The sequence below is a fragment of the Dryas octopetala genome, chromosome 5 (genome assembly GCF_963921425.1).
Source record: "Dryas octopetala chromosome 5, drDryOcto1.1, whole genome shotgun sequence".
Lineage (NCBI taxonomy): Eukaryota > Viridiplantae > Streptophyta > Magnoliopsida > Rosales > Rosaceae > Dryas > Dryas octopetala.
The window spans coordinates 20402408-20415396 of record NC_141370.1 but is presented as its reverse complement, the minus strand read 5'-3'; the positions used below and the strand labels follow the sequence as shown (position 1 = coordinate 20415396).

The following is a 12989-nucleotide window of genomic DNA, read 5'->3' as shown; positions in this document are numbered from 1 at the left end:
GGGGGCGCGTGAAGGGAATGGAGTAAGAGTAACATGGAAAATAAGAAAAGAGGGTTAAAGAATAAGGGGTGTTGGGTCCTAGGCCAAAAAAAAAAAAAGGGGTGTTGGGTGTCTCACCCGCGTTGATCAACGGCTGATATCATCCCTGGATAAAAGCCGGCCAGGCTGTTTCCCACCCCCCCACCCTACGGACAAATACAACACACACGTGTCACCCCGAGTCATTTCTTTTTACTCGATCCCTCACCCAAACTTATCCCCACATTCCTCAGACACGGAGACAACAACCACCTGATTCCGGACTCGACGGTGTTGATCTTCAATCATTTAGTTCTCTCCTTTGTACTTTGTGGACCCCTTTCTGCTATGGTATGGTGTACAACCTACAACCATCTCTACACAACATATACAAATTTCTCTCTCTTCCATTTTGAGTGCTGCCCAAGATTGGACCAAGAAGAACAAGTAGTAGAGAGGTTTTAAGTTTTTTTAGAAGAATTTTTCAACATCCAATTGGCTGGAGCTGGATTGCAATAAAATTATAAAGAGCTAATAAATAAAAAAACAAGTAAAAACAAGAAAAACCCATATGTAAAGAGACAGATTGTGAATAATAACAATTATAAAGAAAGAATTAAATAAAATAAAAAGAAACCAAGTCCATCGAATGGTCAATTCCAATCAGCTCATGGAACTCCCCACCCCCCACTCTCCGCGACCTCATAAACAATTCAAACCACCCTTCCCAGCTGTAAAAATCATTGGAAAATCAAAATTAAAAAAACCCAAAACAGAAAAGAAAAAAAGGGAAAAAAATTTAAAGCTAAAGTAAAAAACAGATATTGGAGCAACCAGACCCAGACCCGCCACAATTAACTGCGCACTTTAGTCCTCCTACTTACGCACTGTGCACATTTTTGGGGACCCCCCAGGACCACAATCACAACATTGCCTTTGTGCCTTGTCCTCCCATTTCCAATCCTTTCACTTTTCTTTCTTCTTTCAGAATAATTTTGTAACTAATTAAGGTGTGGGTGTGACACTGGGTGGGGTCCTGGACTCTTGGGGAGGCGTATGACCGTCCGATCCTTTGGAAGGATCATCCGACGACTGTCGTAACCCATCATCCGTCTCGGCCCGGTTCATATCCTCAATCATACGGACCACCTCCTGCATTGCGGGTCTCTGGTCCGGCACAGTGGACACGCAAGCCATAGCAATCTGCAACAGCTGCACCATCTCCTCCTCAATGTTATGGTACCTCATGAGCTCCACGTCGAACACCTCCGCGGTCCACTCCTCGCGGACCACGGACTGGACCCACCGGGGCAGGTCGATGCCCTCCTCACCCAACGATGCCTGATTAGGCGCTTTCCCAGTTAATAGCTCCAACAGCAACACACCAAAACTGTACACATCCGACTTGAACGTGACCTTTCGGGTCTCCACCACCTCGGGTGCGCGGTAACCCGCCACCCGGTTGGGCGGGGTCGAGGTCCCGAAGAGTGGGTTGAGGCCAAAGTCCGAAACGCAGGCGTCGTGGTCGGGTCGGAGCAGGATGTTGGAGGACTTGATGTTGCCGTGGACTACTTTGCCGGACACGTGGAGGTGCGATAGGCCTCTTGCGGCACTGAGCGCTATTCTCATGCGGTTGTCCCAGTCTAATGGCGTGCGCCCTGACCCTCTACTCCCTGCAAAACGCATTCAAACCATATCACAACCCAAGTTCACAAAATCATTCATCATCATCATGTTACTGCACTCCATGTTTATGCTCTTTGGTTTTAATTATTTTATTTTTCCTCTATTTTTGGGGCTTCTAAAAAAAGAAAAAGTTTTACTACCCAGAAAATAAAAAACAAAGAAAAATCATGTCGGTGACCACCATGATGAATCATGACGACTGCCTCTTGCATTTCTTTTTTCTTTTTTCCTTTTATGACAGGAATTCATATTTTTTTTTGTTTAAATAAAAATCAAAGACATCATCCAATGCGTAGCTTGCACACTAAGAATGTTTGCACAGAAGCAGCAATAATACAGTACTAGGCGCACTCTGCGCTCATTTAAAAATGGAAAAGGAAACCCCTGTGTTCATAATTAGCGCCATGATCAGTCAGGCTTTTAATTAATTTCTTATTATACAGGGGTGTAAAACCCAATATTCCTCGAAGACCAGTGCGCATTTATAAGTACTAAATTTCTATTAATAAAACCATAATTTTCAAGACTGGAACAGCTCAACCTCCACGGCTCCACTATATGAAGAAAAAACAATGCAGATGTTATCCCAGAAGCATTAATCAGACCACAACGACATGCCCAGATGCTAATATATGAAACATACCCTGTAAACACTACATTCATTCTTTCAGATTAAATCAATAAAAAATTAACCAAAATTAATTAAATTGACCATTGATTCATTCACTGACCCAAAATGTTTAAAATGACAAAAAAAAAAAAAAAACAGGGGAAATAATCAAAATTGAGTGAAAAATACGTAAAAATCATACCGTGGAGAAGAGCAGACAAGCTACCAGCAGGCATGTAATCGTAGACAAGCAATTTCTCATCCTTGGAGAAGTAAAAAGCTCTCAACGGAACCACATTGTCATGCTTAATCTTGCCCAGAATCTCCAGCTGCATCTCGAACTCTCTCTTGGTGACCACCACGTCCTTCAACCTCTTCACCACCACCGTCGTACCTTCCTCCAGCACTGCCTTGTACGACGTCCCCACGCTTCCCTTCCCCAATACCTCCGCCGACGCCCTGAGCAAGTCCTCCAAGTCGAAGCTGTAGACCCCACCTTGAAAAAACACCAGCTTGTTCCTCTCCGCCTCCGTCGACCCCCCCGTGATGTCGTCCTTAGACGACGACGTTCCGGCCTCCGCCGCCGCAACGGACCGTGCTACCGATACCGGCGGTTTCGGCGGCTTCGCTGGCTGTTGGCGTCGCCGCCTTCGGAGGCAGAGCAGGAGTATGAGAAGGAGAAGAAAGAGAGCTAAGGCGGACCCCACGGCGATAGCGACAATGGCGGCCGTGGAGAGCTTCTTGGACTTTTTGTGGCCTGGAATTTCGGGTGGGATAACATCGGGTGATGGAGCGGGTCCTGGGAAAAACGGGTTGCACGGCGGCAATGGGCCGCCGCAGAGATCTAAATTTCCGGCGAATGCGGAGTCGGGGAACTTGGATAGGCTCGCGGGGATCGAGCCGTTGAGCTTGTTGTTCGAGACGTTGAAGTCGACTAAATCTGCGGCTGAGATGCTGGGTAGAGTACCTGAAAACCCATTTTTCTCTAGGAAGAGTCCGGTCAAGTGGGTCAGGTTGTTGACGCCGAATGGGATTGAACCGGTGAAGTAGTTGGCGCTGAGATCGAGCCGGTTCAAGCGGACCAACCGGGTCAAACCGGGTGGAAATGGTCCGGTGAAATTGTTGTCTTGGAGATAGAGGCTGCGGAGCAGAGTTAAGTTGGTGAAATCGGAGGGGACTGAACCGGAGAGGCGGTTGGAGCGGAGACTCAGAACTCGGAGCTGAGTCAGCCGGCCGAGTGTGTTGGGTGGAATCGGGCCCACAAGGCCGACTCCGGGAAGGTGAAGAGCGGACACGTAGGACCGGTTGTCGTCGCACTTGACGCCGAACCAATTGCAGGCCGAATCGGAGGAGTTCCACTGCACGCGGTTGGCGTGTGGGGTCTGGGACAGGAACGCAAGGAGGGCTTGCTTGTCTTGGGTCGGCTCCGAGTTGACTCGCCCACCACAACTCAATACCAGAAACGTAGCAAATAATACACCAACCACGCACCTAAAGCTGCTTACACTGATTTCACTCTCTGCCAATGCCATTTTTTCTGATTAACCTCTAAAAACAAAACGAAATAGCAATGGGGTTGTTCTAAACGGAAATGGGTTTCAAAGGGGGTTTGTGATGGCGGTTTTGGACAACACAATCACTGGTTTTCCGGCGAAAACCCATCACACAGAGAGAGGACAGTACTGTGTCTGTGTCTGAGAGAGAGAGAGAGAGAGAGAGAGAGAGGCTTTGTAATTTGTAAGAAACAAAGGCTGTAGGTATCACGAGGACAAAAAAGGTGCAAATAAAGCTGAGAGAAAACAGCAGCAGTCATGCCTCTATTGCTATTGCTATGCTGGCAGCAGCGACTAGCGAGTGGAAACGTTTTATTACTAATTAAGTGAATTACAAAAACAACGTATATTTATTTTTTTCTTAGAAAAAAAAAAAAAAACGTATTTTTATTTTTATTTTGTCTACACCCAGGGCGCGTGGATTTAGCTCCACTCGACGAGTGCCAACGTGGCGACTGGCCTTTGGCTGCCTTGGCTTGGCCTGCGTGAAAAAAAAGAATGTAGACTTTTAATTAATTAAAAATTATTTTTTACTTATAAAACTCTGAATACTAGACTTAGTAAAGGTAATGTGACTGACCACAAATAAAAAAGAGGGCTGCTATTTACACATCCTTAAATTTCTTTTTGCACACCATTTCAAAAAAAAAAAAAAAACTCAAGGGAAAAGACCATTTGGCCCTCCCCTCACCCACACACCCCCATCCCCATCTCCCCCCCTCCTCCGTACACACCCCATCTTCCCATCTCCATTTTTTTTTTCTTCTTCATCGTCAAAGCCCACCCCCCACCCTTCACCCTCCTCTCTCTCTCTCTCTCTCTCTCTCTCTCTCTCTCTCTCTCTCTCCTCTCACTCTGCTACGGCGGACCAGTGTCGAACCCGATGGTTTCGTTCGACAGGTACTCGCCGAATAGAATAGGATTGTTCGGTGGGTACCTACCGAACGAAACCACCGGGTTCGGCACTGGTCCATCAAACCCGCTCCAATTTTTTTTTTTTTTTTTGGTTTTCTTCTCCGGCGAGCTGGGTAGGTTAGGTAGTCGGCGTGGTCTTGGCGGCTCTGCATGCATGTGTGCAAGTTGGGTGGGGGGAGGAGCGAGGGAGGGGGTGGGTTGTGTATGGAAGTTTGTGGTCTGTGGGGGTGGGCTGTGGGGGTGTGGCAGGAGGAGGGGAGGGCGATGGCAGAGGGAAGAAGAGAAATGGAAGGAGAAAAAGGAAAGGAGAGGGGGAGAGAGAGAAGAGAAGAGAAGGGAAGGGTTGAGCCGCCGGCAACCCCGCCGACGACCTTGCCGGTGGTGGGGGTGGCTGAGGGAGGTGTCGGGGTGGGGTGTGTGTTGTCTGGGTTTTGGGAGGGGTGTGTATAAGTTGGGATATTTTGGTAATTGGGAGGGGTGTGTATATGAGAAATGTTAATTGTGGGAGGAGTGTGGGGTTGTGAAGTGAGAAAAAGTGAGGAAAGGGTGTGCAAAAAGAAATTTAAGGATGTGCAAATAGCAGCACTCATAAAAAAACTTTATAATGGCAAAAATTTTCATGTGAATTTTAATTTTTTATTTTTAAAGCGTTAAAAAAGTTGTGGGAGTGTTTCTGTACAGTTGGCTCATTAACAAGGAGGAAGTGGCTTGCACGCGCGATTTTGGGGGTTTGTATTATCCATTGGAGCATTTTTGTGAAGGGAAAACGGTCGTAGGTTGGTAATTGTGGAAACGAGCTATAATTGCGTACGGCTTGCATGTGAGGCAAAGCTACTATGCTGGATCTACATCTTATCTCATACTGGTATAGGATGGTCGGCCCTCTTCATCGGACGGTTAAAATTTCCTAATTTTATGTTCAGTCTTCAGTGTCACATCTTGTCAATTGTGAGAAATATCATATGCATAGACTAGTCGTCTGATCGTCTCCTTTCAAATTTCGATCAATTTCCCAAAATAAAAAGGTTACGCATAACTTATCTGCATATTTATAGGTTTAACCTCTCTAATAGTCTTGGCCAAAAACAAAAAAACCTCTCTAATTGTCACATACTTTGCTATGACTATATTATCTACTTGTGTAGATGTGAGTCCTTACATCAACATGGGGGTCAAAATAAATCGAGTCAAACTATATATATCTACGTGTTTATAATTGGTTTAACCTAAATTTGTTGATTTCAAGTTATGTTAGAGTTTCAACCAAACTCAAGTTGGCTTAAGCATTTCTTTCCATAAAGTTTAGCCCAATTTGGTTTTATGATAAACAATGAGGAAAATAAAAATATATAATTAAATAACAAGAAACTCGAACAATTAAGTTGAAACAATCTTGAACAAAGAAGTCCAACAACAAATTATTTGTATCAAAGTTTAAGTGTAGTTTGTATTTTTAACAAGTTTATTATTTTGTTTGGATTTGACTTGTTTTTTTTAACAATAATGTTAATTGTCCCACATTTTTTTCCCACATTTGTATCCTACCTGATGTGTCATTACTTTATTGGAAGGGTATTTCCTTTTTATTTTTTAGGTTTTATTTTTTAATTTTTAGTATCCAATGTATAAATGTCATGTAAGATGGTATGAAATTATGGTATAAAAATGTGGTAAGTGTAACATTATTATTTTTTTAATAAACAATTGAATGAGAATAATATGATATGAACTTGAATTATATCGACTGATTTAATTTACAAACTATGTGATATTAATTTGCTCATTTCGTACCTATTCTTTCTTTTCCTACATATTTGGTACCTTTTATAATTTCCTATTGTATCGTTTATTATAAATAATTGTTTGAGTAGCTAAGATTTTGCATGATTTGATTCTTCCTTTGTTTTACATCTGTATGAATAGTATTTGCCATTTCACGTATGTTTGGTATGGCAATCGAGTGGCATGCTTCAAATAACAATTTTTTTTTCCCATCTTTCATGTTTTGATAATATGCTTTCAAGTTTCAAGTAAATAATTCAATCTCAACTGTAATTCTCACCAACTCGAGTAGGCACTCTATGCCTTTTGTATCACAACAAAATACCAAAAAGTGCTTAATTAATTAATTTCCAAGCAAAATAAAAGCTTTAAGTCTTTAACTGAATATTGTAAGGGCAACAAAATTCACTTTTATATACCTAATCAGTAGTAATTAATATGCCTTCAAAACAGATGAAAGGGGTAGGTAATTCTAATAATACCTTTTGGTTGTGTGGGATGGTGGATAGATGAAGTTATATACTTATAAAACAGCTTTCTCATTTTCATTGGACCCTCGATCTACACAAGAAAAGGTCATTAAAAAGAGTTATTAATTTTCAGTTGTAAAGTGAAGACTGTGAAGTATATATAAACTATTCACTTTCATGCTATAACATTACTGGACATTAATATATAGCACCGTGTAAAATCAAACACATCGTGACAAAGAAGGCTTCCATGTAACCCATAATTTGGCCAAAGGTGTAAGCAGTGATGCAACAAGTCTTGAAAGAGATATATGGGAAGCAAGAAGCTGCTTTTTTGACCAAGTGCTAGTGCATAAGACACAATTCCAAGAGTCCAAAATCCATACAAATGGGTCCATGTGCAAGTTCCTAGCTCTGTAATACCCTACTTTGTCAAGCAATCAATTAACTGTAAATTGACCTCATAATAAAGACATCAAATTCACTCCCCACATAGCAAACAGATATTCCTCAAGTTTGTGTTAGGGACATTCCCAAATCGATATCTATAATTATTTGAATTTAGAATCACCATAATTTAAAAAAATACTAGAGTCAAATTATGACCATAATTATAAATAAGTGTTTTATCACTAGAATCGTAAGTCCATTATATATTTAGAACTTTTGTACTTTTGTTATTATGCACCTATCACAAATCTACAATATGGCTTAGGGGGTCAATTTGCCGGAAATGAAATACTTTTTTCCTGTTAAATTTTTCCCAGCTCCCATAAAGACAGATTTATGTCCCTGTCACTAGAATCGTAAGGGCTCTTCTTATTTTCTTTTTCCCTGAAAATGTATATGCCATTGACTTAGAAATGGGTTAATTTGGAATATTTATCTTTTTCAATCTGATCTGAATATGATAATTAAAAGATTAAACCAACGAATATATGCATCCATATAGGCCCAGCAGATAGCATAAATCATATTTCTGACCCAATTAAAACAAAAGATAGCATAGAAATCATAATATGAGGACCAAGTCCAGTCCAGCAAATGATAAGCGGCACCGTTTGATTCTCATAATGTTGCAGCCATTAACCCCCATATGGCACAGGCACAAATCATACGGTTCCCCACAGCTGTCCCCACATATGTTCTATTTTCTCCTTTTTCTTTTCTATACTACTTTACTTTTTTGTAAAGCATATAATAGCACTGCTGCTAATTTCTTAGCCATACTAATTCTTTACATGAAAAAAAATAAAAATAAAAAAAATCCTAAATTAAAGATTTTTCAGAGGCCTTGAAAGAGAAAGCTTTACAGGCACAAAGACGATCCTTCCTTTTGCCCTGGAATCGGTCCCCACTCAGCCATGGATCACATACAAAATTGATGATTAAATCAAGTGGTAGCAGTCAGTCACAGACAGGTTAGATGACGATCGTCTATTACCAACCATATGGCCAAGACATGTGACCATATATGTGTCACTCTTATTCTTAGTCTTTGCACACAGAAAAAAGGCATTGTCTTTTTATCTTTCTTTCTTTATTGTCGATCCTATAATTCTTAGACCCTTTGGACTCAATGATTAAATTATATATATATATATATTTTTTTTTTATTTGAAGAAAGGGGGATCAAACTTGGGTACCATATATATATATATATGTATATATATAAGATAGACTGTGTACCATATATATATATTATATAGGTTGTGCATATAAAAAGCTCACCAAACCCAATTGTGTAATTTTGAGTGTTTGCATCCAGCACTTAATCCCACATTAATTGGATTAATTAAGTGTTTAATAAAATTAGGGTTTTTTTTTTTAAGTCCATTTTTTAAAATTCACTATTCATCCGGCCCAAGCGCTACAGTAAAATACTGTAGCGGCCCACTTTTTAAAAAACCGGTGCTACAGTAACAGCGCTACAGTGACGCCGTTACTGTAGCGCGCTACAGTGTTTTTAAAATGCCATTTTTCCCCCTCTTTTTTTTTTTTTTTTTTTTTTTCATTTCAGTACCAATTGGTACATAAACTACCCAAAAAAATCAAATAATAATTTATGTATTTTCATGTCATAAAACATCTTAAATAATAACCAATATAAAATACAAAAAATCAAGATGAGGCATCCATAATCTTTTACGTTTTAATAGTAAATATAATTGTTACTATCGAATAGTAACAATCATCTATTGCTAGTGCCGGGCAGTGGCAATCAAGTATTATCATTGTTTGATAATAACAATCACTTATTGCTACTGTCTGGCAGTAACAATCAGAAATTGTTATTATTTGGTAGTAACAATCACCTATTGATACTGTCTTACAGTAACAATCACCTGTTGAAGATAACTAATATATCTTGTTATCGTCATACAATAACAATCACCAAAATTCAAACCATAGAAAATTACAAAATTCAGAGAGTAACAATCACCTGATTGCTACTGTCACACAGTAACAATCACTTGATTGCTACTGTCACACAGTAATCTTTTGTGTTTTAATAATAAATATAATTGTTACTATCGAATAGTAACAATCATCTATTGCTACTGTCTGACAGTAATAATCACATATTGTCACTGCCTGACAGTAATATTCACCTACTGCTAATAACAATCACATATTGCTACTGTCTGACAATAACAATCACCTATTGCTATTGTCTGGCAATGACAATTAGGAATTGCTACTACCTGCCAGTGGCAATCAGGTATTGCTAACAATCACCTATTGCTACTGCCTGGAAGTAATAATCAGATATTGTCCAATGTTACCTGCAATTCATCCACTCAAAATTATGTCTACAAACACCACTTTTTAACGCAACAACTAAGCATCAACAAACATTTTTAAGGAAAAGTCAATCGTAACCCCACTTACATATTGCTACTGACAAATAGTAACAATCGTAACTCCACTTACTAATTGGCTATAAAATAACATTTTAAATAACAATCACATTACTGTATAACTTACTCACATATTGCTACTGACAAGCAGTAACAATCGCAACTCCACTTACATATTGGCTATAAAATGAATATGACATATTCTACTAACATAACTAAGATGCACGACATAACTATAAATGATTTGAACAATATATAAAATTTCCAGTAGTACATCTTTGATTCCTACTTGAATTGCCACCTAAACAAATATAGGCATGACCCCAAAATTCTAGTCAAGAAAAAGTCAAGAGAAACAAACCTCCCATGCTATTGAAACACAAACAATGAATTACTCAATAATGATAATGAAACACTAATATACAAGTAGTTACACAAACCAATATCCTGCACCACCCGTGTATATATATATATAGTTATATATATACAACAATTACGTACACTAATTAATAACAAAATCGATATATTAGTCACCAGTTCTTCTGTTCCCTTTGGACCTGTCATAAACTCCATGACCTTCCCATCTATTACAATATTATACATATGTTAAAAACCAAAATTAATTTCATTGGAAGAAAAACAAGAAACGAAATTATGAATCAATTCCTCAACATCATTTAATAATCCATAGAGAAAACAAGGGTGGTTTTTGAGCATCCTGGAGGACCATAGAGGAGAATTCCCCGCATGGGTGATATTCCCAGCCTTGAAAACACAGTAGAATATTTAATAGGCCACTCAACAGCTTGCTGTAGCTTTTTCTGTAAATGAGAAAGGTATAATTAGTACCATCAGACTCCAAACCTGAATGAATACAAAAATTTACACACCTTCAAGTCTTTTAATCCTCCTATATCTTCCCAAGTCACCTTGGGGATTTCCACAGTGACACCTCTTGTTATACTTGGGCTAACCACAGACCTTGCATGCTTCCAGTCTCCTATTGATAAGCTAAACGCACCATCTTTATTGGCATCTGAATACCTTTTCATTGCAGACAAGGCAGCCTCACGACATAAAGCTTCCAGGTCAGCCCCAACAAATCCATTGCAAGATGTAGCTATGGCTTGCAGGTCAACATTGGGATCCATAGGAACCTTTCTTGTGTAGAGCTGAACAATCACTAGCAAAGTTATAATTATATCTAACACCCATATCTCAACAAGAATGAAAAATTAATTTCATTGGAAGAAAAACAAGAAACGAAATTATGAATCAATTCCTCAACATCATTTAATAATCCATTACTTTCATTGCTTAGCATACAAACCAATCAGTGGAGAGAGAAACCCCAAAATCTGAAATTGGAGTGCCAAAATCTGAAATTGGAGTCCCAAAATCAGAAACCCCAATTCAGTCCCCAATTCAGTGGTAGCGTAGGCCATGTTTCCAAGCTAAGCTGAGAGAGAAAAGATATATAGAGATAGGAAGAGAGAGACATACTTGTGAGGTGGGGAGTGAGGAAGGAGGTCGATCTGGAGCTGCGGCTTCTGCTACCTCTTTCTCAAAGCGAAGGGAGGATCATCTTCGTGGTGGTTTGCCGAAGAAAGGCACCGAGATCGATCCAAGCAGGGGCAACGATTGTCCGATCAAAGACGGCAACAATGGTGAGTCGCCGGAGAAGGGAGCAGCGGCAAAGCTTGCAGACAGAGAAAGAGAGGGATCGAGATGGAGATAAACGGAGAGAAAAGAAGGAGACGGAGAGAGAATGACGGAGACGGAAGTGAGGACCGGGTTGGTATAAATTGGGCTTCTTTCAAATACCAAAAAAAGACCTGGGTTTTAAAAGTAGTGAAAGCCCAATTTTGGGCTTTATAATCATTTACTTATAAAATTATATATGTCATGAGTTTGTGTTGGAGTTTGCTTGAGCTTGAATATCACTATGTCTGATCGACTTCATTAATTAATTGTTAAATATACAGATCATGTGCTTTTAGTTTCACCCTGTTGGTGAAGAACCAATTAAGTCGATCGAGATTAGTAGATGGAGCCATGAATATGATCATCGTGATGATGTTGCATGGTCCATAACTCTTCATGTGAATTTGTTCTTGGTTTCAACTCCAACTGCCTGTTAATTAAAATTGAATCCTCTGGATGTAGTCTGGAGGTGAAGCAACCTGTCCAATTAAGTTCAATTTAATGTCTTGCATGAAATAGACCACGCATGCCATTCCAGTTCTTGGCTCTAACCTTTTGTTTTTTCTTTTGTGATGATTCATATACTATTTTTCCTTAAAATAAAATCAAAGAAGAGTATGTGGACCATATATAGTACATATATATCAATGTCACACTTGAAAATTTGGAATATTGTATGCATTATAATGATCAATTATTATACCTGATGCACCATTATTAATTGAGAGATTAGGTGGTTGGGGTGTCTTGGAGCAAATTAGGAAGAATGTTGAGCTTCAACAATATTAACGTATTATTATAGACATGATGAGAGAGAGAGAGATTCGGTAGTTGGGGTGTCTTGTGTAGTTGTGTGTGGTTCACCACTCTTTGGTCTTAATTAGCATACAATTAATGTGGAAGGTAAGGTCAAATCATAGAAAATGAACCACCTATGGCTATGGAAATTATGCATACTTACCCATGTAATTTAGTCACCCATCAGAATTTAAGACCATTTTGTTTCGAGGAGCAAAAACAGAGCAGCAAATTAGTCACATTCTTATGCAAAGTACTGTAAAACAATATTAGAGGTCATTAATTATGTTTTACTTTGACGGTCCAAATCAGATGTCACTACTCCACAGCTTGTAATGATCAACAGAACAAAGCCATGAATGAAAGGAATAAGATTTTATGCAGTACCGAAAAAAAATGTGAAAGAGACAGCAGATTAAACAAGACAAAGATATGCAAACTCACTGAGAAGTATTTATCCATATATGCAAACAACAATTTGTAAGTCTTCAAAATTTAAAATTTTCGAACAAAAAAGGAAAGAGACCCTTTTCACAGTAATTAATAATTAGACATAGGATCTTTTACTGAATTTTTGTGTTAGTTTTGTACT

At 39.2% G+C, this 12989-nt stretch overlaps 1 protein-coding gene and 1 pseudogene across 1 annotated transcript; both read right to left on the bottom strand.

Moving 5' to 3' along the window:
- Nucleotides 1-452: 452 nt before the first annotated feature.
- LOC147285533 (Leucine-rich repeat protein kinase family protein) lies at nt 453-4119 on the bottom strand. Its single transcript, XM_086243966.1, has 2 exons — nt 2517-4119; nt 453-1691 (listed from the first exon to the last, which is right to left on the bottom strand). Exons 1-2 carry the CDS (start codon nt 3844-3846, stop codon nt 1024-1026), a joined length of 1998 nt encoding a protein of 665 aa, XP_086100092.1. The 5' UTR covers nt 3847-4119; the 3' UTR covers nt 453-1023.
- A 6453-nt stretch (nt 4120-10572) lies between these two features.
- Nucleotides 10573-11046, bottom strand: LOC147285532 (cell division control protein 48 homolog B pseudogene; annotated as a pseudogene).
- Between the last annotated feature and the right edge of the window lie 1943 nt (nt 11047-12989).